Genomic DNA, 24166 nt, shown 5'->3' on the forward strand with positions numbered 1-24166 from the left:
CTGTGCTCAAGTTTACTCCTGGCTCTGTGCTCAGAGCAGTGTTCAGGGAACACGATGTGGTGTCAGATTCAGACTTAGGTCAGTGTGTGCAAAACGGAAGACAAGTACTTTATACACTTTACTATCTCTCCAGCACCAAACACATTATTCTTTTTTTTTTTTTTTTTTTTTTTTTGGTTTTTGGGTCACACCTGGCAGCGCCCAGGGGTTACTCCTGGCTATATGCTCAGAAATTGCTCCTGGCAGGCTCAGGGGACCATATGGTATGCCGAGATTCGAACCATCTACCTTCTGTATGCAAGGCAAATGCCTTACCTCCATGCTATCTCTCCGGCCCCAACATTATTCTTCATATCACAGCCATTTATAGCAAGATTGACTGGTATAAAGAGATTATCAAATTACCAGTATTGAGTGAGTCACCAGAATGAAGTGTGAAATTCACGATCGAAGTTCATATAAAGACCATATTTTTGTATCTCAATATAAATATACATTTATATATCATTATTATAATATATTCATGTGGGGGCTGGCAAGGTGGCGCTAGAGGTAAGGTGTCTGCCTTGCAAGCGCTAGCCAAGGAAGGACCACGGTTCTTGGTTCGATCCCCCCGGCGTCCCATATGGTCCCCCCAAGCCAGGGGCAATTTCTGAATGCTTAGCCAGGAGTAACCCCTGAGTATCAAACGGGTGTAGCCCGAAAAACCAAAAAAAAATATTCATGTGTAATTCATATACTTATATATAATTTAGGTTTTTCAGTGCTGCAGGTTGAAATGTAAGTGCTCATTTCCGATAGTGATGCTATTCAAGCAAGACATCGATACTCAAAGTATGGATTTCAGAAAAATAGAACCATATTTGTCCATGAAGGAAAAGTAATCCTAGTCTTGTTGAGGAAGTTACAGCCAAACAGGAGGGGAAAATGATCTGAAATGTTTTTCCTTTTCCAAGGGGGCCAGGAAAGGTGCCCAGATATCTTTGCCCTCTGGGACTGCAGCTGCGCTGTGTTCATTCTTTAATCATTCACATAAATTAAAGCCTATTTCTTTGCATTTAAGAAATGTTATAAAATGACACCCTCTCTATGTTTTATTGCCATGCAAGAGCTTTGAACTTCTGTCTCATTGAAGTTTGATAAACGGCAAGGATTTTCCAGGATTGGGAGTACACTTAACCGCAGAGGGAACTTGGGACTGATAAGAGCTACAGATGAAGGCAGCCTCCAGCGCGCAGCAATTAGAGTCTGGCTTGTGTGAAACTGCAGGGAGGCAATTTCCCTCCGTCTGTGGGCAACTTGGAGCTCCTTCCCTTCTCCCACAGATGAAAAGGGCCACCAAAGCTTTCCAAATGCACCCTGAGAACTAGGAATGGGGAATGCCTTCTGCTGAGGTGGTTGGTAAGAAACGTTGAAATTTGGGGACAAGTCCTAACTTCACACACATGCTGGTTGGCACGCATGCCAGTGCAGGTGGGGACAGCATGCATGCGCGCACATGCGAGTTCATGCCAAGAGAAAAGGGCCGCATCTCTCAGGTGACTTTAGAGTCCACAGACACTCCTGCCTTTACTTCTGAAACTGATTATAAAATCAGGCAAAGTATGAAAGTAACCTTTGGTTTCTGATCTCGGCCTCTCTTTTTACTAGCTATGTCATCCTTGAGTAAGTTACTTTGGTTCTATAAGTTTCGGTTCTCCCCTTTATAAAATATAAAGTAATCAAGGTACACCATAATGGGATGGTTGTGAAGACTAAAGAAAATAAGCTTGTAAAACAATTAGCACCTATTTGGCACATTGTAAGTCAATATGTTGCACAGGTGCTCAAAATTGGTAGCTATTATTGTTATTATCTTTATTGTTGTATGTACTGTTAAATTCGAGGCGTCTGACTGCTTACTGACTGTTCAGCAGGCATTGTTTTTTTTTCTTTTCATTTCTTTCTTTTGGAGGGCATGGGTCTGTTTATCAGAAGGTTCCTTCTTTTTTTTTTTTTTTTTTGGTTTTTGGGCCACACCCGGTAACGCTCAGGGGTTACACCTGGCTATGTGCTCAGAAGTTGCTCCTGGCTTGGGGGACCATATGGGACACTGGGGGATCGAACCGCGGTCCGTCCAAGGCTAGCGATGGCAAGGCAGGCACCTTACCTTTAGCACCACCGCCCGGCCCCAGAAGGTTCCTTCTTATCTAGGAGGACAAAGTGCTTCGATTCTCTCTGTTCTGAAATTATTTCTCCCTTCAAGCACTTCCACTGTTCAGGAGCTGCAGGGGAGAAGCAGCGGGACTTGCTTCAATGTAGAACCATCTTATATCAGCCCTAAGAAAGAAAATACTTCACTACTCTACTTAGGTAGATGTAAGTCATAAAGGTTCATAAAGCCCAAAAAAGGGCTTTTCCCCCCTTCATTTGGGATCACACCCAGCAGTGTTGGGGGGGAGGTTTGAGGAGAGGAGAGGTGTGAGGTAGCACATGCCTCATAGGTACTCTTTTACTTGAGCTCTCACTCTGGCACCGATCACACCCATTGTTGGAAAATTATTTCTCGGCTACACAGATTTTATGGTCTTCTTATTTACCAAGACAGTCACTTAAAACACCAGTACTGAGCTTTTCATGGGATGCAAACTATTTCAGTGACTTATTTTTTCCAATACAAGAACTCCAGAATTGAATTTGCTTTGCAGTTAGGCCACCCACACTTCAGGCATGGAGTCTGTACTCCGACGTTTCGAAGACATTCAAAAGTGTAAGAATGTGGAAGTTGATGGAAAGGAAATACCAGGCCTACTGCTCATCAGCACTACAGCTCATTTTCAGCTCAACCTTCTCACTGAAACAGCGAGGGAAGGGTTGATGTGGATAGTCCTAGCTAGTGGAAGGTAGCAGGTTCTGTTGTTCATTTGTCTTTTCCTACTATCCCCTTTGAGACCAGCGGGTTTGGGACCTACGCCACCACCCTCTACTCGGTTTGAGAGGGCTTTTATTCCTTGTCTTCTCTAACTTTCTCTCTCTTTGTTGGCAGCTCAGCGACATGTTCTCACATACATGGAGGATGCAGTGTGCCAGCTGCTGGAGAACAAGGAAGATATTAGCCAATACGGAATTGCCAGGTTCTTCACTGAATAGTAAGTACAGCCAGTGGGTAGGGGGGCTACAGGAGCATTTGGGGCTAGGGAGATGCACAGAAGGTTAGAGTGGATGCTTTGTATATGGGAACCCAGGTTTGAGCAGCCCCACCCCCAGCAAGAAACTGGGAAAGGCTCCTGAGCATTGCCTGGCAACTGTAATGACAGTCCTATATGTGAGAATGTAGCTCAGTCATAGAGTACTACTGTTTTTGCATGTTTGAGACCCTCGATTTGATCCTAATTACTGAAAAACAAATAATAATTCTAAAAATAATAAAATAAACTCCAGAGGAAGCATACAAGGTGCATGAAGAAAGGAGCAAGACAGTTCTGATTCTGTGGTAGCAATGAATGCTTAGCTTTGGGTAGGCTGGGTGAGGGCACTCAGTCATGCTCTGGAGCATGCCATTGGTACCCCTCCTAGTTTTAGTACTAAAGCTCATGAATGGTCAGAACTAGGGTAGCAACTTTTTGTTCAGTCTATTACTTTTGCCTCTTTAGGTCCCTCCAACAATTTTAACATTTCCTCTAGTACTCAAAGTTTTCAATGTGACTTCCTTTAGTCTGTGTTTCTATAGCCTATTTTTTTCCTGCCTGACCTCTGCTCATGAAAATATTTTATTTTTCTTTACAATTTTCTTCTGTTGGATTCTTTGACAGACTTTTTCCAACTTAGGTTGTAAAAGTTTCCTAGAGGTTGGCAAGATAGTTCAAAGTGCTGAACTTATCTCTGGTACCAACCACAACCACATGGTCTCCTGAGCACCCCAGGAGCAACCCTCAAGCCCAGAGGTGGAAGTATCCTCCAAGCACCATGGGGATGACCTGAAATTAAAGCAACAACAATGAGGCCTGGAGAGATAGCACAGCGGCGTTTGCCTTGCAAGCAGCCGATCCAGGACCAAAAGTGGTTGGTTCGAATCCCGGTGTCCCATATGGTCCCCCATGCCTGCCAGGAGCTATTTCTGAGCAGACAGCCAGGAGTAACTCCTGAGCACCGCCGGGTGTGGCCCCAAAACCAAAATAAATAAATAAATAAATAAATAAATAATAAAGCAACAACAACAAAAGCCTATGTCATTTGTTTGTTTGCTTGCTTGTTTTTGAGTCACATCTAGTGATACTCACTGTTTACTCCTGGTTATGCACTCTGGGATCTGGCTTGGGGGACCATATAAGGTGCCAGCAATCAAACAAGTATCAGCCACACACAAAGCACATAAGCAAAGTAGTATCCTCACTCTACTATCTCCTCAGCCCACACCATGTATTTTCTAAAAGTAGAACATACTTTATAGATCATGTTTTTGGAAAGTTACTTTTTATTTTATTTTATTTTATTTTATTTTTTTGGTTTTTGGGTCACACCTGGCAGCACTCAGGGGTTACTCAGGCTCTACGTTCAGAAATCGCTCCTGGCAGGCTTGGGGGACCATATGGAATGCCAGGATTCGAACCACCATCCTTCTGCATGCGAGGCAAACGCCTTACTTCCATGCTATCTCTCCGGCCCATCTTTCTTTCTTTTTTTTTTTTAAATAAAAATGTACCATGTAAGAATAAAATATGATTACCTTTTTTTAATATCACAGAAGAGTTTTTAGAACACTGAATGAAATAATTACTTTAAATCACCACAACACCTTGAATCAATGTGCAAAGAAATGCAAAGCATTTATCTTAATTACCAACATGTCATGACTTATATATATTATTGTTTGGGTTCTCTTTCCTGTTTTCCTGCTCTCGGGAACATTCTAAAAAGGGAAGAGTGGCCTCTTACAGGTTTCTAATGAAGGTGGGTTATGAATTAAAATCCATCCCTTTTGGAAACAGATTTCTTCCCCATTTCCAGAAGTTCCTTGGTGATCAGACAGTTCTTCACCTGACCTAAACCTTGGGGGAATTCTTGAGCTTCTTGAAGACTTTAGCTGTGTTGTAGGTCTTATAAATAATAAAAAAAAAAAACAACTAGATTTCTTATGGGTTGGAATTTCAAGTTCCTGGGAAAAACAGGCTTTCCAGCATTGAGCTGGTTGGTTCCTTCTTTCAGTCTTCTAAAGGAGAATGAAGTAGAGAAAGGAATCTTGTTCTCATGGTGTGGGCTGAAGCAAATGAGGTGGGCAGGGAACTAAAGACTGGGATTGAATAGCCTGCTTGCTTTGACAGAACTGACAAGCCTTGGGGTCAAGTTTCTGGGCCATTTAATCTGTACTAGTTCTCTTAAGGTTCCTTGCCAACGGAAATATGATTCTTCAGGGGGTAAAACTTCTTCTCAGCTTGTTTTGTTTTGTTTTACTTCCCACCCACCCATGCCCATCTTCATGTAAGTCATTTCTCTGTTTCACCAGAAATAGTGCCTCTTCAAGGACAGGCACCATTTCTTTAGCTTGGATTCTCAGAGTGTAGAGTCGTGAGGTGAATGTTTGTTGAATTCACAGCGGTCACTATATTTTGTTATTGTATACTGTCTACTTTTATTCTTGGTCGTGTTAATATGAAAGATTATCTCTTGTTTATATATATGTATATATATATATTTTTTTTGTGCTCTTGTCCCTGCTATTTAAGAATCTGTATGAGGTATAAAGTACTACAACAGCTTCTTTTGTTGTTTTAGAATTATGCCCACTAGTTCTCAGGGACTTTCCCCTGCTGGATGCTCAGGGGTCTCTCTTAGAGCTCCTTGGAGGACCACATACAGAGTCAGAGATTGAACCCAGGATGTACTCTAACTTCCTGAGCTATCCTTCCAGCCCAGTAGTACAAAAAGTGAACCCCACTTGTTTCTGTAACTGCTACTGAATTCTAGAGAGTCAAGAGTAAGCCTCATCTGGTTCAGATGCTCTTCGCTGTAGCTTTGGTTACCGGCACACGTTGAAAGAAACCTCAAGATTTTCCACAGTGCTGATAAAATTCTAGTTGCCAAGTGAGCTGTTTCTTGTCCCCGGGAAGCTGAAAATTACATCATATGTGAATGGCACATACTTGACGCTTTTAAAGACTGGAGACACTGTATAGGCCTGGAACAAGTTAGTTTGAGTTGTGAACCACAATTCTTAAAAAAGATGATTTGAAAGATATAGAATTATGAACAAAGGGGAAGGAGTATTTGATAGACAAGGAGAGTTGATGAACGGTTAGAACTATCTCTGTTACTTTGTGAATTGGATTTGCCTAGTAGAAAAGAAGGCTTTTTAAATTTTTTTTTTTTATTAAACAGCGATTCCTGGAAACATATTGAAGTCAAAAGAGCATTGCCCTTTGGAAGAAAACCAGCTTATTTTTTTTACACATATTTTTGCTCTGTAATCTTTTTTTCTAAGTAAAATCAGGTTTTATTTGGAAATTATAAGAAAGAGAAAAACAGAGTGAGTCATGTATTCGAGAGAGAAAGTGGGCCATTTCTCTGTAATCTTGAGCTGGTCTATGGAGTTTTCTGGGCTTCAGTTGCATAATCTAGGGAATGGGTATAATTAAAGTCTGACATGCTAATAATAATAATAACATAATAGATACATATTATACTAAGCAGTTTTACTAAACTCCGACTATGTCTCAACCACTGCTTTCTTTGAAGTTGGTCCTATTATTATCTCTTTTTTTTAGATGAGGAAATGGAGGCTCAGGAAGGTTAAATTTGCTTCTTTCAGTTTAGAGGCTCATAAGTGGGAGCAGGAACTAGTATAACACAAGCCTCTCTGCTCTGCTTCCTCCAGTTGCTACTCTAATTAATATTGCTGGAGGTCTAACCCATAATTTCTTGAGGTTTCTCCTAGTAATTCTTTTTGAGTTTTCCCATATGAATTATACTCTACACAGTTTATTGCATAAGTTTGTCAGCTCATTGCCCTGTAGATGTGTAGACTCAGACTTTTTGTTTTTTTGTTTTGGGACCAGCCCAGTGGTGGTGAAGGCTTACTCCTGTCTCTGGGCTTAGGGATCACTCCTGGTGGTGCTGGGGGAACCATATGTGATACTGGGGATCGAAGCAGGGTCAGATGTATGCAAAGCAAGCATATTTCTCCTCTTTTTTTTTTTTTTTTTTTTTTGCTGCACCTGGGTACTTAGGGGTTAGTTCTGGCTCTGTACTCAGGAATCACAACTAATAGTGCTTGGGGGACCATATGGGATGGCAGAAATCAAACCCAGTTTGGCTGCATGCAAGGCAAATGTCTTACCTGCTGTACTGTCACTCCTAAACCAAGGCTAACTCTTAGCCTTATGGGAAGATATAATTGGAGCTATCTATAAGAGGAAGCAAGATTTAAAAATAAATTTTAACTATGCACTTCATCTCTCAGTTTCAAGCTTGTGCAAGAATATCTTTATATATTTATGTTGAACAATTTACTTTAACTAATGTGAAAATTGCTCTTTAGAGATTTTTGGTAGTTTTTTTTCTTTTATTTATTTATTTATTTATTTATTTATTTATTTATTTATTTATTTATTTTTTGGTTTTTGGGTCACACCCGGCAGTGCTCAGGGATTACTCCTGGCTCTCTGCTCAGAAATGGCTCCTGGCAGGCACGGGGGACCATATGGGACACCGGGATTTGAACCAACCACCTTTGGTCCTGGGTCGGCTGTTTGCAAGGCAAACGCCGCTGTGCTATCTCTCCGGGCCCTCTTTTATTTATTTTTAAAAATAAAATAAAGTCATGCTTGATGGTATTCGGGACTATTCCTGACTCTGGGGTCACTATTGATGGTGCTCAGAGGACCTTATTGTGGTGGGGACAAAACTGGGTTGGGTGCATATATGGCAAGCACTCTTACCTTCTATAATATCTCTCTGATTTTTTAAACAATTTTTTCTTTTTTTTTCCCCCTTATCTTTGGGTCACACCTGGCCATGCTCAGGGCTTACTTCTGTCTCTATGCTCAGGGATCACTCCTGGCAGTGCTCGAAGAACCATATAGGATGCTAGGGATTGAACCCAGTTGGCCATGTGCATAGCAAGCATCTTACCAGTAGTACTATCAATTGTTCAGGCTCCTGTAAAGCAGTTTTTCTGCTGAGTCTGTTTGCTCTTCACCTGTATTATCCCTCCTTAGTTCTTTTTTTTTGTTTTTGATTTTTTTTGGTTTTTTGGGTCACACCCAGCAGTGCTCAGGGGTTACTCCTGGCTCTATGCTCAAAAATCGCTCCTGGCAGGCTCAGGGAACCGTATGGGATGCTGGGATTCGAACCACCAACCTTCTGCATGCAAGGCAAATGCCTTACATCCATGCTATCTCTCTGCCCCCCCCCTTGCCTCCTTGGTTCTTAATGTTTTCTTACAAACACACGATTGTTCCAGTAACTCAACTTCAACTCTAAAGCATGAGAAGCTAAGCAGTTCTGTGTATGTAAGACTATAGGCTGTTTAGCTCATATTCCTCTGGATACTCTTGGAGGGAGAAGACTGGACCCCAGAAGATTTCGTCTTCTGTCGTATTGCCACCTCTGCCTCTGTCATTTTACCAATAGCAGGTAAGAGGAGTTTCTGATGAGAAGAAGTGCCAGTCTAAGAATAGATGGGTGTCAGCCCCGGGTCAGGGCCCCAGAGGAAGTGCATCCAAGAAAGGGTGGCTAGAGGAGCTGTAACTTAGAAACCGCAGCTGAGTATGCCCAGGTCCTTGTGGTCGAATCCAAAGGAGAAGTGTGGCTTTTGACGACATTGGGAAATAATGATGAGGGGAAAAGCAAGCTGAAATCTGAGAATTCCTATCAGAATTGGGAAGCATGCTTCACAGGCTAAATTGATAGTTACAACTCTGTGGCACCAGGAAGCTCGCCCTTCACGTACGAATATAGAAGAGCAGGGTTCTCTGTGGTCTTGGCTGGGGGGGCCCTAAGACTCTCTCTTAGAATCACGTGTTTGGTTTTCTTTTTTTTTTTTTTAGATGTTAATTTTTTAGCTTCTTGGGAAAGTTTTCATTCTGACCACTTTGGTTGCATGTATACAATCGACCTTCATTGATGGGGATTTAGCTAGATGAAACTATAAGATGGTATTTATTTATGGATTCATTCTTTTTGAGCTCTTTCTACATGCTTCTGTGAGATGGGCAAGGGGGACACAGTAAAGAATGAGACTACAGGGGCCTTTGGCTTCAGTATGGGGCATAGTGAAGTTAGGAGCTGAGAGTTGACCCCAGCTTGCTAAATGCTTGGTACTGCTCTAAGCAGATAACCTGTATTATCTCATTAAATCTTCCCCACACTGGGAGGTGTTGGGAGTTTTAGTATCACCCTTATTGTACACCTTAGGAAATCCAGACACACATAAGTAACAGCCTCAAAGTTCCACAGCTGTGAAACAGAAATGAGAGCAGCAATCAGGTGTGCGGGAGGAAAGCTGGGGACATTGGTGGATGGAAATGGGCAATGAAAAGGTCTGGGAGCCCAAATATTGTGAGACCAAAAGTCAATCATGAACAGCTTTGAAGCTTTTTATCTCACGGTGTTAAAAAAGAAAGGAAAGGTTGATGACAAGAAAATAATGGGGGAAATGTGGTCTCAGGAACAGCCAGGAAGGCATCATGGAGGAGATGGTCTTAGAGATCTGTTCACCTGAAATTCCTCAAGAATATATCTGGGGGCTGGAGAGATAGCATAGAGGTAAGGCGTCTTGCCTTTCATGCAGAAGGTCATTGGTTCAAATCCCGGCATCCCATATGGTCCTCCATGCCTGCCAGGAGTAAATTCTGAGCGTGGAGTTAGGAGTAACCCCTGAGCACTGCTGGGTGTGACCAAAAACAAAACAAAACAAAACAAAAAAAAGAATATATCAGGTTGGGGCTGGAGAGATAGCATGGAGGTAAGGCATTTGCCTTGCATGCAGGACAGTGGTTCGAATCCTGGCATCCCAGAGCCTGCCAGAGGCGATTTCTGAGCATAGAGCCAGGAATAGCACCTGAATGCTGCCGAGTATGACCCAAAAACCAAGCCAAAATAAAACAAAACAAAAACAAAAACAAAAACAGAAAGAAAATATTGGGTCAAGAAACCCAGGTCTCTTATTGGGTGATTCACTTTCTTTTTCTCTCCTGTCTTTCCTAAGCTTTCTGCACCAAAAAGGGTAATTTGATTGATTTTCTTTGCTGGAATACCCTTAAGAGGCAGCTTTGATAATATTGTTCACATTGGAGCCAGAGTAATAGCACAACAGTAGGGCATTTGCCTGTATGTGACCCAACCCAGGATTCGATCTCCAGTATCCCATATGGTCCCCCGAGCCTGCCAGGATCGATTTCTAAGCATAGTGCCAGGAGTAACCCCAGAGAACTGACAGGTGTGGCCCAAAAACAAACAAACAAAATCATTCACATTTAATATGTGAAAAGAATAAGATAATTAGTCATAAAATGTTTCCTAACATATTGTATAAATATAGAGATGGAGACCTGCTAATTTTTAGAAAAGGAACATGAGCGATTTTATTTTGGTGATAGTACCAGAATTCAATTGAGGAATGCCTTCTTTAATACAGTTTTGTAGTAAAAGATAAAGCATCAAGTTGACTTTTTATTTTTTTTTTGATGAAATTAATGAAAAATGAACTCTGTTAATTATTCCTGGAGGAAAAAAGGAATTTCAGTAGTGCATATTCCCAAATTACTTCAACTGTAACTCTAATGAAAATGATGTATGATTATTAAATGTGTATTATTGGCCGGGGAGAGAGCTCAAAGGGCTGGTGCGCCTGCTTTGTATGCAGGAACCCCAGGTTAATTCACAACACTGTGTGGTCCTCTGAGCACTGCTGGGTTTGGCACAAAATGAAACAAAACAGACTATGATACCTCAGTGAAAACTGATTTGAAGGAGGAGTAAAACAACAGAGACCACAAAGGGCTGGAGCACATGCTTTGCATGTGGGAGCCCTGGGTTTGATCCATGGCACCAGATTGTCTCCAGCATAAATATGTTGGGTGTGGTCCCAAACAAAAGTTTTTAAAAAGTACTTTTTTGTTTTTTTTAGACAGTACCCTAGACTTTATGAAAAGATGACCCATTCTCCTGAGTAATCTAGAACAATCAGGGGATAAACTTTCTAATCTAAAGTTGGCAGCTTTTTAATTTAATTTTATTTTATTTTATTTTATTTTATTTTATTTTATTTTATTTTTTAGAATCTGCCACCATTCTACAGTTAAGCGGCATTGTTTTGGGTTGCACTCACACCCAGGGTAACAGAGAAGAGGTTTAGAGCAGCAAGAAACACAGCAGAACAGACCAGGACTTCACTTCAATTGCGGGCTATAGCTTTGAGACTTGCCTGGCCGATCTTACTCCAGGTCTTCTTTGCTCACTGTGGTTCATTGGAGCCAGAATGTGGTGAAGGGATGGTGACTAATCCTGTTACTGGTCTCTTCAAAAGAAATAAAGCTTTCTCCTCCTCTGCTCCACGCCCTCCGCCACCCCCATCTTTCCCCCCCCCCCCATAGTTTAGTTCTTAGTTGGAGTTGACACATTATAAAAGAAAATCACCCATTTTCTTATTGTCAGCATCTGGATTCTCACAGCCTCAGATAATTGCTAGGAATAGATTTTGCCCAGAACAAAATGCTGTCCTTGCTGTTACTGGTCCTGTGTTTCTGTGAAGTGGCATTTGTGAACTCTGTATTGGATGGATTCTGGTTCTCTTCTGTGTCATCAAGTTGCCCTAGCACAAAGGCTTCAAGGAGACAATCTCTACTCTCTGTCACCTAAAAATGCTCTTGCCTCGAATCCGAGGCTCTTCTTCGGCCCCTTCAAGTTTGGATTACAGGAAATCATCCCCCCGCCCTTGACCTGGTAACTACGGAAGCCATTTCACAGCCCACTGGTCCCCTGCTTCATTTAGCCATCCAGGTCAGAGGTGAGGCAAGTCATAATTGGGCCCAGGTTCTCCCTGTCAGGAAGGACTTGTGAGGAGAGATGGCACTCTTGTGAAATGGTGCCCTCACAGGAAATGAGGCTTTTGGGCCTTGACTGATGCATTCTCAAGACTACTGATACTATCTCCCTCTCTCTCCCCGGGAAGCTACTTGTACATTTGGTTAGGGTAAAGTTTAGATCTAATATTCCTCACACAGAGTACCCCCTTAGAGAAATTACTTGATTTATTTTGTTCTCTAAATAATAGAAGGAATCTTTGCTTGGCCCAAACCCCAATTTCTTCCCCTACCAACAGTCCTGTAATTCCCTGAGTGCTTCTCTGGCGACTGGGGACACGCATACACATTTGAATTAACAGAGCAGGCCTGCCGTTCATCATGTATAAGAACCTCTCAGAAGCTAAGAGAGTTTACTTTTTCAACAATAGGACAATTTAAATTCATCAGAGCTTCTCATTTCTTCCCTCGTTTGCTCAGGACTCCAGCAGATCTGTGTGCTGGCAGCCTGGCACACGAGCCGGAAAGCATGACACAATCTGGCACCTTGAACCAGAAGCTCTTTAATGAACTGGGGTGGGGGGGTTGGCGGGGGGAGTGAGAGGAAGGAGGAGGGACGGTCAGACTTTTGGCAGCCACACAAAGGTTCTTCTTCCCTGAGAAAAGTGGAATGAAAGTCAAATGAAGCTTCTCTCTATCGTAGGGATTTGCTGAAATGTTCCTCTGGCTCTGAGCTCTCCCAGCCCTGGCAGGTGCATCTCCGCAGTCTCTGTGACTCCTCACAAGCCAAATGATTTTTTAGAACCCCTGAAAAAGGGTCAGAGCCACCCAGTTTCCTGTCTGCGGCTGTCACTGTGGTTCTTTTCATTAGTGGTCCATGATAGTTCTGAGCAGCACAGTGGAAACTCTTATCAGGGAGACTTGAACACAGACATTTATTTCAGGACATGTTGGTTCCAGGTTGCAAGGTTTGGACTGTCACAGCCGATGATAATGTTTTAGGAGTGACCATTGAAGCAGGGTTGAATCCTTCCTCTGGTCAGGAAATAGTAATGGTGACATCTTTTTAGTTACTCTCTTGGTGTTACATTTCTCAAGTCTAGATCTTGCCTAGAAATGATGGCACCTTCCTTACAGAGTCTGTGTACCAAATGAGATGTGTAAAATGTCTACTGAAAGCTTCTACCTTATTAGCTTCAGTTTTCTCTGATTTTGCTTCTCTCCTGTTTCACAGCTCTCTTGAAAAGTGATGGTTTCCTCCTCTTTTTACTTACTGGGCAGCATGAAGGGGAAAGAATTGGGTCGTACCTAGCTGTGGTCGTACCTAGCTCTGACTTTACTCACGGATTTCTCCTATTGGTGGTTGGGAGCTTTTTATTTTTTAGATTTTGGCCCCCTCCATCACCTTCCTCCCCTCATTTTTTATGGTTGTTGCAGGGACCTGGAGCTGTCTACACTTGGTTGTGGTGCTGACTGGGGTTGGTATACTTTGGTCTACTGGACATCCCAAACAGGGGTCACACTTGATAAGTGCTAAGGTGCCAGGGCTCCAAGAAAGACTCATACTTGCAGGGTCAGTGTTCTGCCCACCTAGCTATGCCCACACCCAGCTATCTTCATCTTTAAATGGCATTCTTGGACTGGGATACCACTCAAAAGTAGGTAGTATCTTTGCCTTGCATATGGGACACTCTGGGTATGATACCCAGTCCCACATTCACACACATTAACATCCCAGTTCAAGATCTTAAAGACACCTTTGGGCTGGAGTGATAGCGTAGTGGTAGGGCATTTGCCTTGCACACAGCTGATCCAGTACAGACCTGGGTTTGATCACCGGTGTCCCATATGAACCCCCAAGCCAGGATCAATTTCTGAGCACATAGCCAAGAATAACCCCTGAGCATCACTGGGTCTGGCTCACCTCCCCCATAGAAAAGATCTTCAAGACACCTTCCTTTCTCTTATTCTCTTGTTGTCTCATTCTTTTGTACTTATTTTGGAGATTAGAATCATTTGATTGTTCTTATGTGTGGTTACTAGTCATCTTGTATTAATTCATTTCACCTCTTTTAGTTCATTCAGAGAATTGCCTAAGAAAGCTTTCCTTAAAAAATACACAACAGGGCCCGGAGAGATAGCACAGTGGTGTTTGCCTTGCAAGCAGCCGATCCAGGACCAAAGGTGGTTGGTTCGAATCCTGGTGTCCCATATGGTCCCCCGTGCCTGCCAGGAGCTATTTCTGAGCAGACAGCCAGGAGTAACCCCTGAGCAATGCCGGGTGTGGCCCCCCCAAAAAAAATACAGAATAACGGGCCCGAAGAGATAGCACAGCGGGGTTTGCCTTGCAAGCAGCTGATCCAGGACCAAAGGTGGTTGGTTCAAATCCTGGTGTCCCAAATGTTCCCCCGTGCCTGCCAGGAGCTATTTCTGAGCAGACAGCCAGGAGTAACCCCTGAGCACCGCCGGGTGTGGCCCAAAAACAAACAAAAAAAATACACAACAACAACAACAAAATAAAACAACAAACCAAACTTCTCTGTTTCTCTCTGTCTCTGTCTCTCTCATTTCTTCTCTCATCCCATCTTTCCTTTGACTTCCAAGGTTATGAAAATGAAGGTGTGGGGCCGGAGAGATAGCATGGAGGTAAGGCGTTTGCCTCTCATGCAGGAGGTCATCGGTTCGAATCCCGGCGTCCCATATATGGTCCTCCCGTGCCTGCCAGGAGCAATTTCTGAGCCTGGAGCCAGGAATAACCCCTGAGCACTGCCGGGTGTGACCCAAAAACCACAAAAAAAAAAAAAATGAAGGTGTGATGGGAGACCTGAATGGGGTCAAGTCAATCCAACTGCATTGTTCTGTCTCCACGCTCGTGGTGCAGTGATGTGCATGGGGTAATGAAAAGCAGAGACTCTGCTGAGGTCATTGATCCTCACCCTGTGCGCCTACTCCAGGAAGCTGTTTATCTGTGCTGCTCAGGCCTCTGAACCGTTGGATCAGATTGAGAAACCACAGAGCCCAAAGAGAGAGCATTACACAGGGAGCCCCTGGCAGGGAGGATATGTGCATATCACACAAGCTGCAGTGTACATGTAGGGGCTAATAATTCATCTGCACACTCTCATCCTTCACCTCCTTGCAATATAGAAGCCCCTCATGGAAGCTTTACCATGAGACACAATGCTGTAGCCAAGTAGTTGCCCTCAACATCCACCAACTTGCCATCAGCAATTTGGGTATTATAGAAAATTTGATGTGGGGGCCGGGAAGGTGGCGCTAGCGTAGGACGGACCGTGGTTAGTTCCCCCAGCGTCCCATATCGTCCCCCCAAGCCAGGAGCGATTTCTGAGCTCATAGTCAGGAGTAACCCCTGAGCGTCAAACGGGTATGACCCAAAAACCAAAAGAAAAAAAAAAGAAAGAAAATTTGATGTTAATACAGCCTTTTGTTTTCTCGGGCTATACCCAGTGGTGTTCAGTGGTTACTTCTGATTCTGCATTCAGAAATTACTTTTGGACTCAACTGTATTATAAACAACCTTATAACTATAGTGTTTAAATAAAGTAAATTATTAAAAAAAAAAAAGAAAGAAACAAAAGAAATTACTTCTGGCAGGTTCTGAGACCATATGGAATGCTGGGGATTGAACCCCGCATTGGCCGCGTGCAAGGCAAATGCATATCCTGCTATGTTATTGCTCTGGCCCCTGAATAAAGCCTTTTTTTTTTTTTTTTGGTTTTTGGGCCACACCCGTTTGACGCTCAGGGGTTACTCCTGGCTATGTGCTCAGAAATCGCCCCTGGCTTGGGGGGACCATATGGGACGCCGGGGGATCGAACCGCGGTCCGTTCCTTGGTAGCGCTTACAAGGCAGACACCTTATCTCTAGCGCCACCTTCCCGGCCCCGAATAAAGCCTTTTTAATGATGCATTTATTCAAGCCAAGATTTGATGTTTAGACTTCTACATGTTTGTTGTCTCTAAAGCTTCCCCAAACAGTATTACTAGCATGGTTTCTGCAACTAAATATTTTTTCTTCGTCTTCTCACAAAAATGTCAGTACTGTAATTGAATTTTAGTCATCAAGCTGTATTGAATTTCAGATGTGGCCTATGTGGATGGGAATATGAAACATAGTTACTCTGCCTCTAAGAGAAATATAATCTAATTGAGGTGGTGACGTTAATTGATTATTAAACAAAGAGGGAATTAAGGAGCTTTGATAATGACAGTAAACTAAAAAAAATAATGAAATAGTGAGTGCTAGAGTTAAAGATCTCATATAGAAATTTGGACGTGTTCTTGACAAGGCTAAGATATACTTAGATAGCTGGTGAAATCTTATGTCTGGATGTGTCTATAAATGTTTTCAGACTGGATTAGCACTTAGACTAAGAAGATTAGCCTCGATAGTGCAGTTGATATTAGCCAACTCATCAAAGGCCTAAACAGAACAAGTGGATAGATCTGGAGAATATCATGCTGAATGAAGCCAAGTCATGAGAGACAGATGCAGAGTGACCTTCCTCATATGTAACATGAAACATAGTAAGGGAATAACAAATGCCCCAAAGCAACAGATACTGAGAATTGATCTTTGGTGGGAAGTTTACCATGGCAGGAGGGATTAGAATTGGGGAAAAACTTAAGTGGGACCTATGATGGACCGTGGTTCAATTCCCCAGTGTCTTATATGGTCCCCAAGCTAGGAGCGATTTCTGAGCACATAGTCGGGAGTAACCCCTGAGTGTCACTGGATGTGACCCAAAAACCAAAAAAAAAAAAAACCCTCCAAAATTGTTCATAATTGAGTTTCAGTCATACAAATACACATACTACTCTTCCCTTTGCCAGTGCATGTTACCTGCCATCATTGTCTCCAGTTTTCTTCCACCTTACCCGCTTCCTACCTCTGATCAGCCATTTTATGTGTCTGTCTTTCTCTCTCTTTTTCTCTCTTTCTCTCTCTTTCTCTCTCTTTCTCTCTTTCTCTCTTTCTCTCTCCCTCCCTCTTCCCCCATCTCTTTCTCTAGCACTTCCTTTATTCCTTTATTTCCCCTTTTTGAGACTGTGGTTTGCACTATTGTTAATGAAGGGGTATGTATCATGCATATCACTTTATCCTCTTGTAGCACCCAGTTTTTGTTCAGAATGATCAGTTCCAACTATCATTGTCATAGTATTCCCTTCTCTACTATAACTGACCTGTCCACTACTTGTGGCAAGCTTCCTACCCTGGACTGGCCCTCCTGGCCCTCACCTGAATTGCTTCTGGATATTATTAGCATACTATATATTTCTTTCTTATATCCCATAAATGAGTGAGATTATCCCTCTCTGTAATTTTAGTTTTACATTAAACCTAGGGGGGAGGTATGCCGCTTTTACCTCTGTGCCTCTCACAGACATAGATATAGCATCTCTCTTTACCAATATTCCCCACCACATGGCATAGTTTTGTAACTGATGAATGTATATTGACAAACTGTTATACAAAGTTCATAGATTGCCTTAGTGTTGTGTGTTCTATGAATCTGGACACATGTATAATGGCCTGTATCTTTTTATAGTCTTTTCAGAGCCCTAAATCTCTTAGGTTATCCATTCCTCAACCAGTTCCCAGCAACCACTCATCTTTTTATTGACTTCTGAGTTTTGTCTTTTCTAGAAACCATTATAGTTAGAATCATATATTGTATTTGTTGTTTTTTTCCCCAAGTATTATATTCTTCACTTAAAAAACTTCTATTTACAAAACTGGAGAAAAAGTATATGTGTACTTGTCTTGCACTTTACTAGCCTGGGTTCTAACCCCTGCATTCCATATGAGCATCTAAGGACTGTTAGAAGTGATTCTTGAGTGCAGAGCCAGGAGAAAGCCCTGAACGTTGTTGGGTGTGGCCTAAAAACAAAAAGAAAAAGAAAAAAAAAAAAAGAATTGCCATTCACTTCAGTTTTGTTTTTGTTTTATTGGGCCATACCTGACTATGCTCAGGCTTACTCCTGGCTCTGTGCTCTGGGATTACTTTTAACCCTGGCAGTGCTTGATGTACCGTATATGGTACCTTTCCCAAGGTATGAATCAGGGTCAGCTGTATGGAAGACAAGAGGCTTAACCCCTCTGCTATCTCGGTGATGCCTCAGTTTATTTCTCTTTGTTTGTTTGTTGACCACCCCCTGTTCAAAGTTATTCCCAACTCAGTGCTCAGGGGTCACTTCTGGCAGTGCTTGTAGGACCATGCAATACAAGGCATCATCAGTCTTGGGGCTCCTGCATACGAAACATGATGTGACACCCATTGAGCTTTCTCTCTGACTTGTCAGTTCATTTTATTAATAGTTTCAATAGACTTATTTTGCACATGTTTAAATATAGTATATCATGTTTCTTAAAAATCTATAATTATATAGATTTCCTATGGCTAGAAGTCTCTGATCTATTTTATTTTATTTTTATTTTTTTATTTTTTGGATTTTTTTCAAACTTTATTGACTTCTGCATCACAATGGGGTGTCTTTTACTATATACTAGATTCAGGGAGGTGGTAAAGTGGCACTGGCAAATTTGGGAATTTGATCTCCCAAAAGTACCTGCCATTCTACCCCTGATTCTGCAGTGGCTGCTAGGCGGATCACCCCTCCACTGGAGCCATCCCTCTCCATGGCCAAAGCAAGAGCATTAGCCGTAAACTGCAGACACTCTTCCTTAGTCATACCTTCCCGGTAAGTAGCATCCACATAGCCATAGATATAGGAGCTCCCAGAGCCCCCAATGGCAAAGGGCTGCTTGACCATCATACCTCCCATGGGCACTGAGTATACCTGCCCTCCTTCTTGGTGATCCCAGCCTGCAATGATAAGTCCTGCCATCAGATCTTCTCGGTATCGGTAACACATCTCTTTAAAGAGACTGGCTGCTGTGTGTACCAAAGGAGGCTCATTCAGTTCAATGCTGTGGAAACCAAGCTGGTAAGTGACTGATCTATTTTATTTTATTTTATTTTATTTTATTTTATTTTATTTTATTTTATTTTATTTTATTTTATATTTTTGGTTTTTGGGTCACACCTGGCATCACTCAGGGGTTACTCCTGGCTCTATGCTCAGAAATCGCTCCTGGCGGGCTCAGGGGACCATATGGAATGCTGGGATTCAAACCACCGTCCTTCTGCATGTAAGGCAAACGCCCTACCTTCATGCTATCTCTCCAGCCCCTCTCTGATCTATTTTATCTCTCTCTCTTTTTTTTTTTTTTTTTTTTTTTTGGTTTTTGGGCCACACCTGGCATTGCTCAGGGGTTACTCCTGACTGTCTGCTCAGAAATAGCTCCTGGCAGGCACAGGGGACCATATGGGACACCGGGATTCAAACCAACCACCTTTGGTCCTGGATTGGCTGCTTGCAAGGCAAATGCCGCAGTGCTATCTCTCCGGGCCCTATTTTATTTCTTTTTAATATCCCATTGTCTTATCTTTACTTTAGTTGAGTTTCTATAGTACATATTTAAAATTATAGAGATTTTAAGCCTAAATGATGTTATAGTTCTGCAGCAAGGATTTATATTTGCTTGTGGCAGATGGTCTGAGAACTGTCAGTCTTGAATTACCTCAGTCTAGTCAGGACTGATATAATCTGTGACCTGATTTGAGCCTCAGGAAGAGCAATCCTTTCTCATCCCTCACTCCTCTGTTGGCCCCCTGAGCCTGAGGCATTTCTCTGAGACCCTCTCTGCAGCCTAAGTTGAGTCCTTTATGGTTGTTTTTTTTTTTACTGTGAGTTGTCTAATGAATTCAGAACTCAACTAGCAATGAGCAACTGCTTTCAGTACTGGTAGGAACCTCTGAAACTTTATTTGTGATGGTAATCACTTTAGTTTTTGGTGTGCTGATGAGTATAAATAATATTGTGAAGTATCTAGAGCGACTATAATATGATCTGAAAACATCCAAACTTTCTGTTGAAAGCTACTTTTTTTTTTTTTTTTTTTTGGTTTTCGGGTCACACCCGGCAGTGCTCAGGGGTTACTCCTGGCTCTATGCTCAGAAATCGCTCCTGGCAGGCTCGGGGGACCATATGGGATGCTGGGATTCAAACCACCATCCTTCTGCATGCAAGGCAAATGCCTTACCTCCATGCTATCTCTCCAGCCCCTGAAAGCTACTTCTGTTGACAGTGCTAGTACTGCTAGTTCTACTGTGTTTGTATTTTAAACAAAGGAGATGCTTAATTCCAATGGAAAATAAGTACAACTACTTAATAATTTTCCCATCCAAGTTTGTGGATCCCTTGCATTCAGCTTGTGAGCCTCTCTGTGTCAAATGCCTGTCTGTGGGAAAAAGCATCGAATGTTGAGCTAATACCTCTTGGTGATACTCTTCTCTTTTATCCTGACTTTCATTCCATTGATGGCTCTTGAATTGTAGGATTCCTCACCAATTTGTAGAATCACCGAGGTTATCCACAGGTCCTGCCAGGCTGCAATTACTGCGGTAAGCTGCAAGTCCATCTACTGCTTGACTGCAGGGGCCAGAGGCTGCCAGGACCTGGTGCTGTAAGGCTCTCAATGGCCTCATGCCCACTCAGGGATGCCTGTTTGTAGCGACTGCCTGCCAGAAACTGAGAGAGAGAGAGAGAGAGAGAGAGAGAGAGAGAGAGAGAGAGGAGAGAGAGAGAGAGAGAGGAGAGGAGAGAGAGAGGAGAGAGAGGAGAGAGAGGAGAGAGAGAGATAAAGGGATAGATACAAAGCAGGCAGCATCTCACAGATGCCCCTCGTAGACTGGCAGATGCTGTTCTGGTCACTATCCTGGATTCCCCCCCCCCAATGGTAGGAGTTTTCCTTTTTTATACCCAGCATGACAGGGTGGGTGTGTCCAAGGGGCATGTTCAGGTTCAACTGTCATTACAGTGTGGGTACCTAAGGGAAGTGTCCCAGTCCAACTGCCATTACATCAACACTGGATAACTTTACACAGTTGATTTTTTTTGGAAGGGGAAGGGTTTGGAATATATTCAAGTGGAACTTGGGGGGTCTTCTGTCTCTCTGGATTCTACACAGTTGATTTTTGTTTATTTTTGTTTTTGGGTCACACTCAGTAGTGCTCAGCACTTCTGGCGCTGTGCTCAGGGATCACTCCTGGTGGGGTTCTGGGGACCATATGCAATGCCAGGAATTGAACCAGGTTGGCTGTATGGTATGGAAAACCACTTAACACTGTACTATTGTGTTTGTCTCTATACATTTGATTTTAATAATTAATCAGGAGGATGAGTCTTCATTGCATAGTCTACCTTTATTATTTGAGAAAATACTTTATGTGACATATTTGTATTATCAGAAGTTGAAAATATTCTGTACTTTTAGAACCTCCTAAGTGGATCCAACTCCAACTTAACTTGTTGAAAAGCAGCCAACAGGAAATGGATTATTAGAATAGGTCCAGTTTGGGGCTGGTGAGGTGGCGCTAGAGGTAAGGTGTCAGCCTTGCAAGGGCTAGCCAAGGAAGGACTATGGTTTGATCCCCCAGCGTCCCATATGGTCCCCTCAAGCCAGGGGCAATTTCTGAGCACTTAGCCAGGAGTAACCCCTGAGCGTCAAACGGGTGTGGCCCAAAAAACCCAAACACACACACACACACACACACACACACACACACACACACCGCAAGAATAGATCCAGTTTGTAGATGGCTCAATTATATTAAGAAGACAAAGTAAAAGACATTGCCTTGTAGGGACTGAAAGGAAAATCAATCTGATGTTAAAGAGAATTTTTAGAGTGGTTTTCCCAAAAAAGATATACAGATGCCAAGAGATACCTGGAAAGGTGCTCACCTCATTATTCAGGGCAAGGAAATAGCTCAGTGTTAGAGACTTGTTTGCAGGGGTGAGGCTGTGGGCTTGGCCCCCAGCATCGTGCACACACACACACACACCACTCCAATAAATTAATTCCTAATCATCAGGGAAATGCAAACCAAACAAATCAAAATGGGGTTGAATTGATATATTAATTATATATCTATCTCAGACATATTAGAATGCCTATTATCAAATAGCCAAAAGATGAAAGTATTGCAAAGATTATGGAGAAGTGCCCCTTCCCAAACCCTGTGCATGTTGGTGGTGTCTGTTGGTACAAATCCTTTGAAAAGCAGTAAGGAGGATCCTCCAAAAATTAAACAGAAAATGGTCATGTGATCCAGCAACTCCACTTCTGGGTATTTAGCCAGAGAAAAATGAAAGCACTGACTTGAAATGATTTATTCAATCCTGGGTTCATTGCTGTGTTATTTATAATAGCCAGGCTATGGGTGCCGCCTCTGTCCATTAGAGGATGAATGAATAAGGAAAATGTGACATAGAAATGTGTGACCACATGAGTGGACCTTGAAGGCATTAGGCTTAGTGAAATCATTCACAGATAAATTATGTATGCTCTCAATTATATGTGAAATTTAAAACAATAAACAAAATGAAGCTTGTGGATACAGAGAACCGACTGTTAGTTGCCAGGAGGGTGGGACACAGGCCAAATGGATTTAGGAGGTGAAAAAGAGCAACTTTCAGTTAAAAAATAAGTAATTCACGGGAACATGATGTTACAGCATGGTGACTGGAATTAATAATGCAGCATTTCAAATTTGAAAAGATGATAACAAAATAGAACATTAAAGTTATCATAAGCATATTGTATTTTTTAAGTAGTTTTTTTTTTTAATTTAAGGTTTAGAGTCAAAGGAGCAAAGTAAAAACGGTTTTAGAGTGGCAATTATTGTTTGCATAGGCCCACCAAAATATGGGTGACATGGAAAGGAAAAGCCTTGGCATAAATACAAGGAGACCCTACCCCTGAAGTTTTCTGGCATAAGACCAGCTCTAGGTTCCGGCAGAATAGTTTGTCTAATCCAAGTCCTTGTCTGTAGTGCCAATACAGTTTTATTTTTCAAACAGTCTCTATTGTTGGCAAAAGATCCTGGAATCTGCATATCCTACATTGCAGTCAGGCTGGTGTTGAGTGTCCTCTATTTTCACCTCACAATTAAAGGGCAATGCAGAGAGCCCTCTCCAGTAAGCAGAACATTATTGTTGTTAAGTCTTCTCAGTGTTAAGGGAAGTCTCTTTTGAGTAGATCGATGTCAGAGCAGCGGTACGGTCTTCTCTGGTAGAGGATTGCTTCCAGGTGATGTTATAGACAATGTTGGATGTTTCGTAGGTGGCTTCCCTAGTTCAGGGGTGAATGGAGAATGCCCATTCTTCTGAGGCCTGCGCCAGGTCATTATGTCAATGTTCAGGGTGTAAAGTCCAACTGAACTACAAGTTTTGTGTGTTCCCATCTCTATTAGATAAGAACTTATTTGTATGTATAGAATTTCACCATTTTAATGTGCTTATGTAAACAAGGAATAATGCCACGTGGCATTATTGGTACATATAGGGGCTGCAAGAACAAGTCCAACAATCCCCGTGACTTGGTTCATACATAGCAATAAACTGAGGGAATCTTTCACCAACTTCCTTATTGATCAGTTCACAAAGAGAAGAAAAGATAAAAAGTAGGGGAAATCGCCACTATATAAGAGAATATTAAGTAAAAGACATAGCTGTCAAAGAAAATAGATATAAAAAATTCAAAGGGCATACTTGTCTGTTTTATGCTTTTGAAATAGTTGGGTGGGTGTTAAATCCAGTGCACTACATTGGTCTGTGATTTTGGATGGTGCAGTACTGAAGTTAAAAAGGGTAAATGTTGCCCGGAGAGATAGCACAGTGGCATTTGCCTTGCAAGCAGCCGATCCAGGACCAAAGGTGGTTGGTTCGAATCCCGGTGTCCCATATGGTCCCCCGTGCCTGCCAGGAGCTATTTCTGAGCAGACAGCCAGGAGTAACTCCTGAGCAACGCTGGGTGTGGCCCAAAACCCCAATAAATAAATAAATAAATAAATAAATAAATAAATAAATAAATAAATAAATAAATAAAAGGGTAAATGTGGGGTACTGATGGTTCAGGGTGAGAGAGTTAAAGAGTAAAAATGAGTTTTGTAGGGGTGTTATAAAGAGCAGAATACAAAATGGACATTCTGCATACATAAAAACATATCTTAAGGATATAGAGTACTATTAATATATATTGTGTTTGGAACATATAGACTGGTATGAAATTACTAGTGA

At 42.2% G+C, this 24166-nt stretch overlaps 2 protein-coding genes across 2 annotated transcripts in view; one reads left to right on the top strand and one right to left on the bottom strand.

Moving 5' to 3' along the window:
* CSTPP1 (centriolar satellite-associated tubulin polyglutamylase complex regulator 1) overlaps nt 1–24166 on the top strand; it is a 209556-nt gene that overhangs the window by 50781 nt on the left and 134609 nt on the right. Inside the window, exon 2 of the mRNA XM_049779744.1 lies at nt 3026–3128. Within this exon, the coding sequence (XP_049635701.1) occupies nt 3026–3128 (103 nt within the window). The remainder of the gene's footprint in view (nt 1–3025; nt 3129–24166) is intronic.
* Nucleotides 18445–20504, bottom strand: LOC126017541 (proteasome subunit beta type-6-like). Its single transcript, XM_049779479.1, has 2 exons — nt 20359–20504; nt 18445–18980 (listed from the first exon to the last, which is right to left on the bottom strand). Exons 1-2 carry the CDS (start codon nt 20502–20504, stop codon nt 18533–18535), a joined length of 594 nt encoding a protein of 197 aa, XP_049635436.1. The 3' UTR covers nt 18445–18532.

This window comes from Suncus etruscus, chromosome 9, assembly GCF_024139225.1.
Source record: "Suncus etruscus isolate mSunEtr1 chromosome 9, mSunEtr1.pri.cur, whole genome shotgun sequence".
Classification (NCBI taxonomy): Eukaryota; Metazoa; Chordata; class Mammalia; order Eulipotyphla; family Soricidae; genus Suncus; species Suncus etruscus.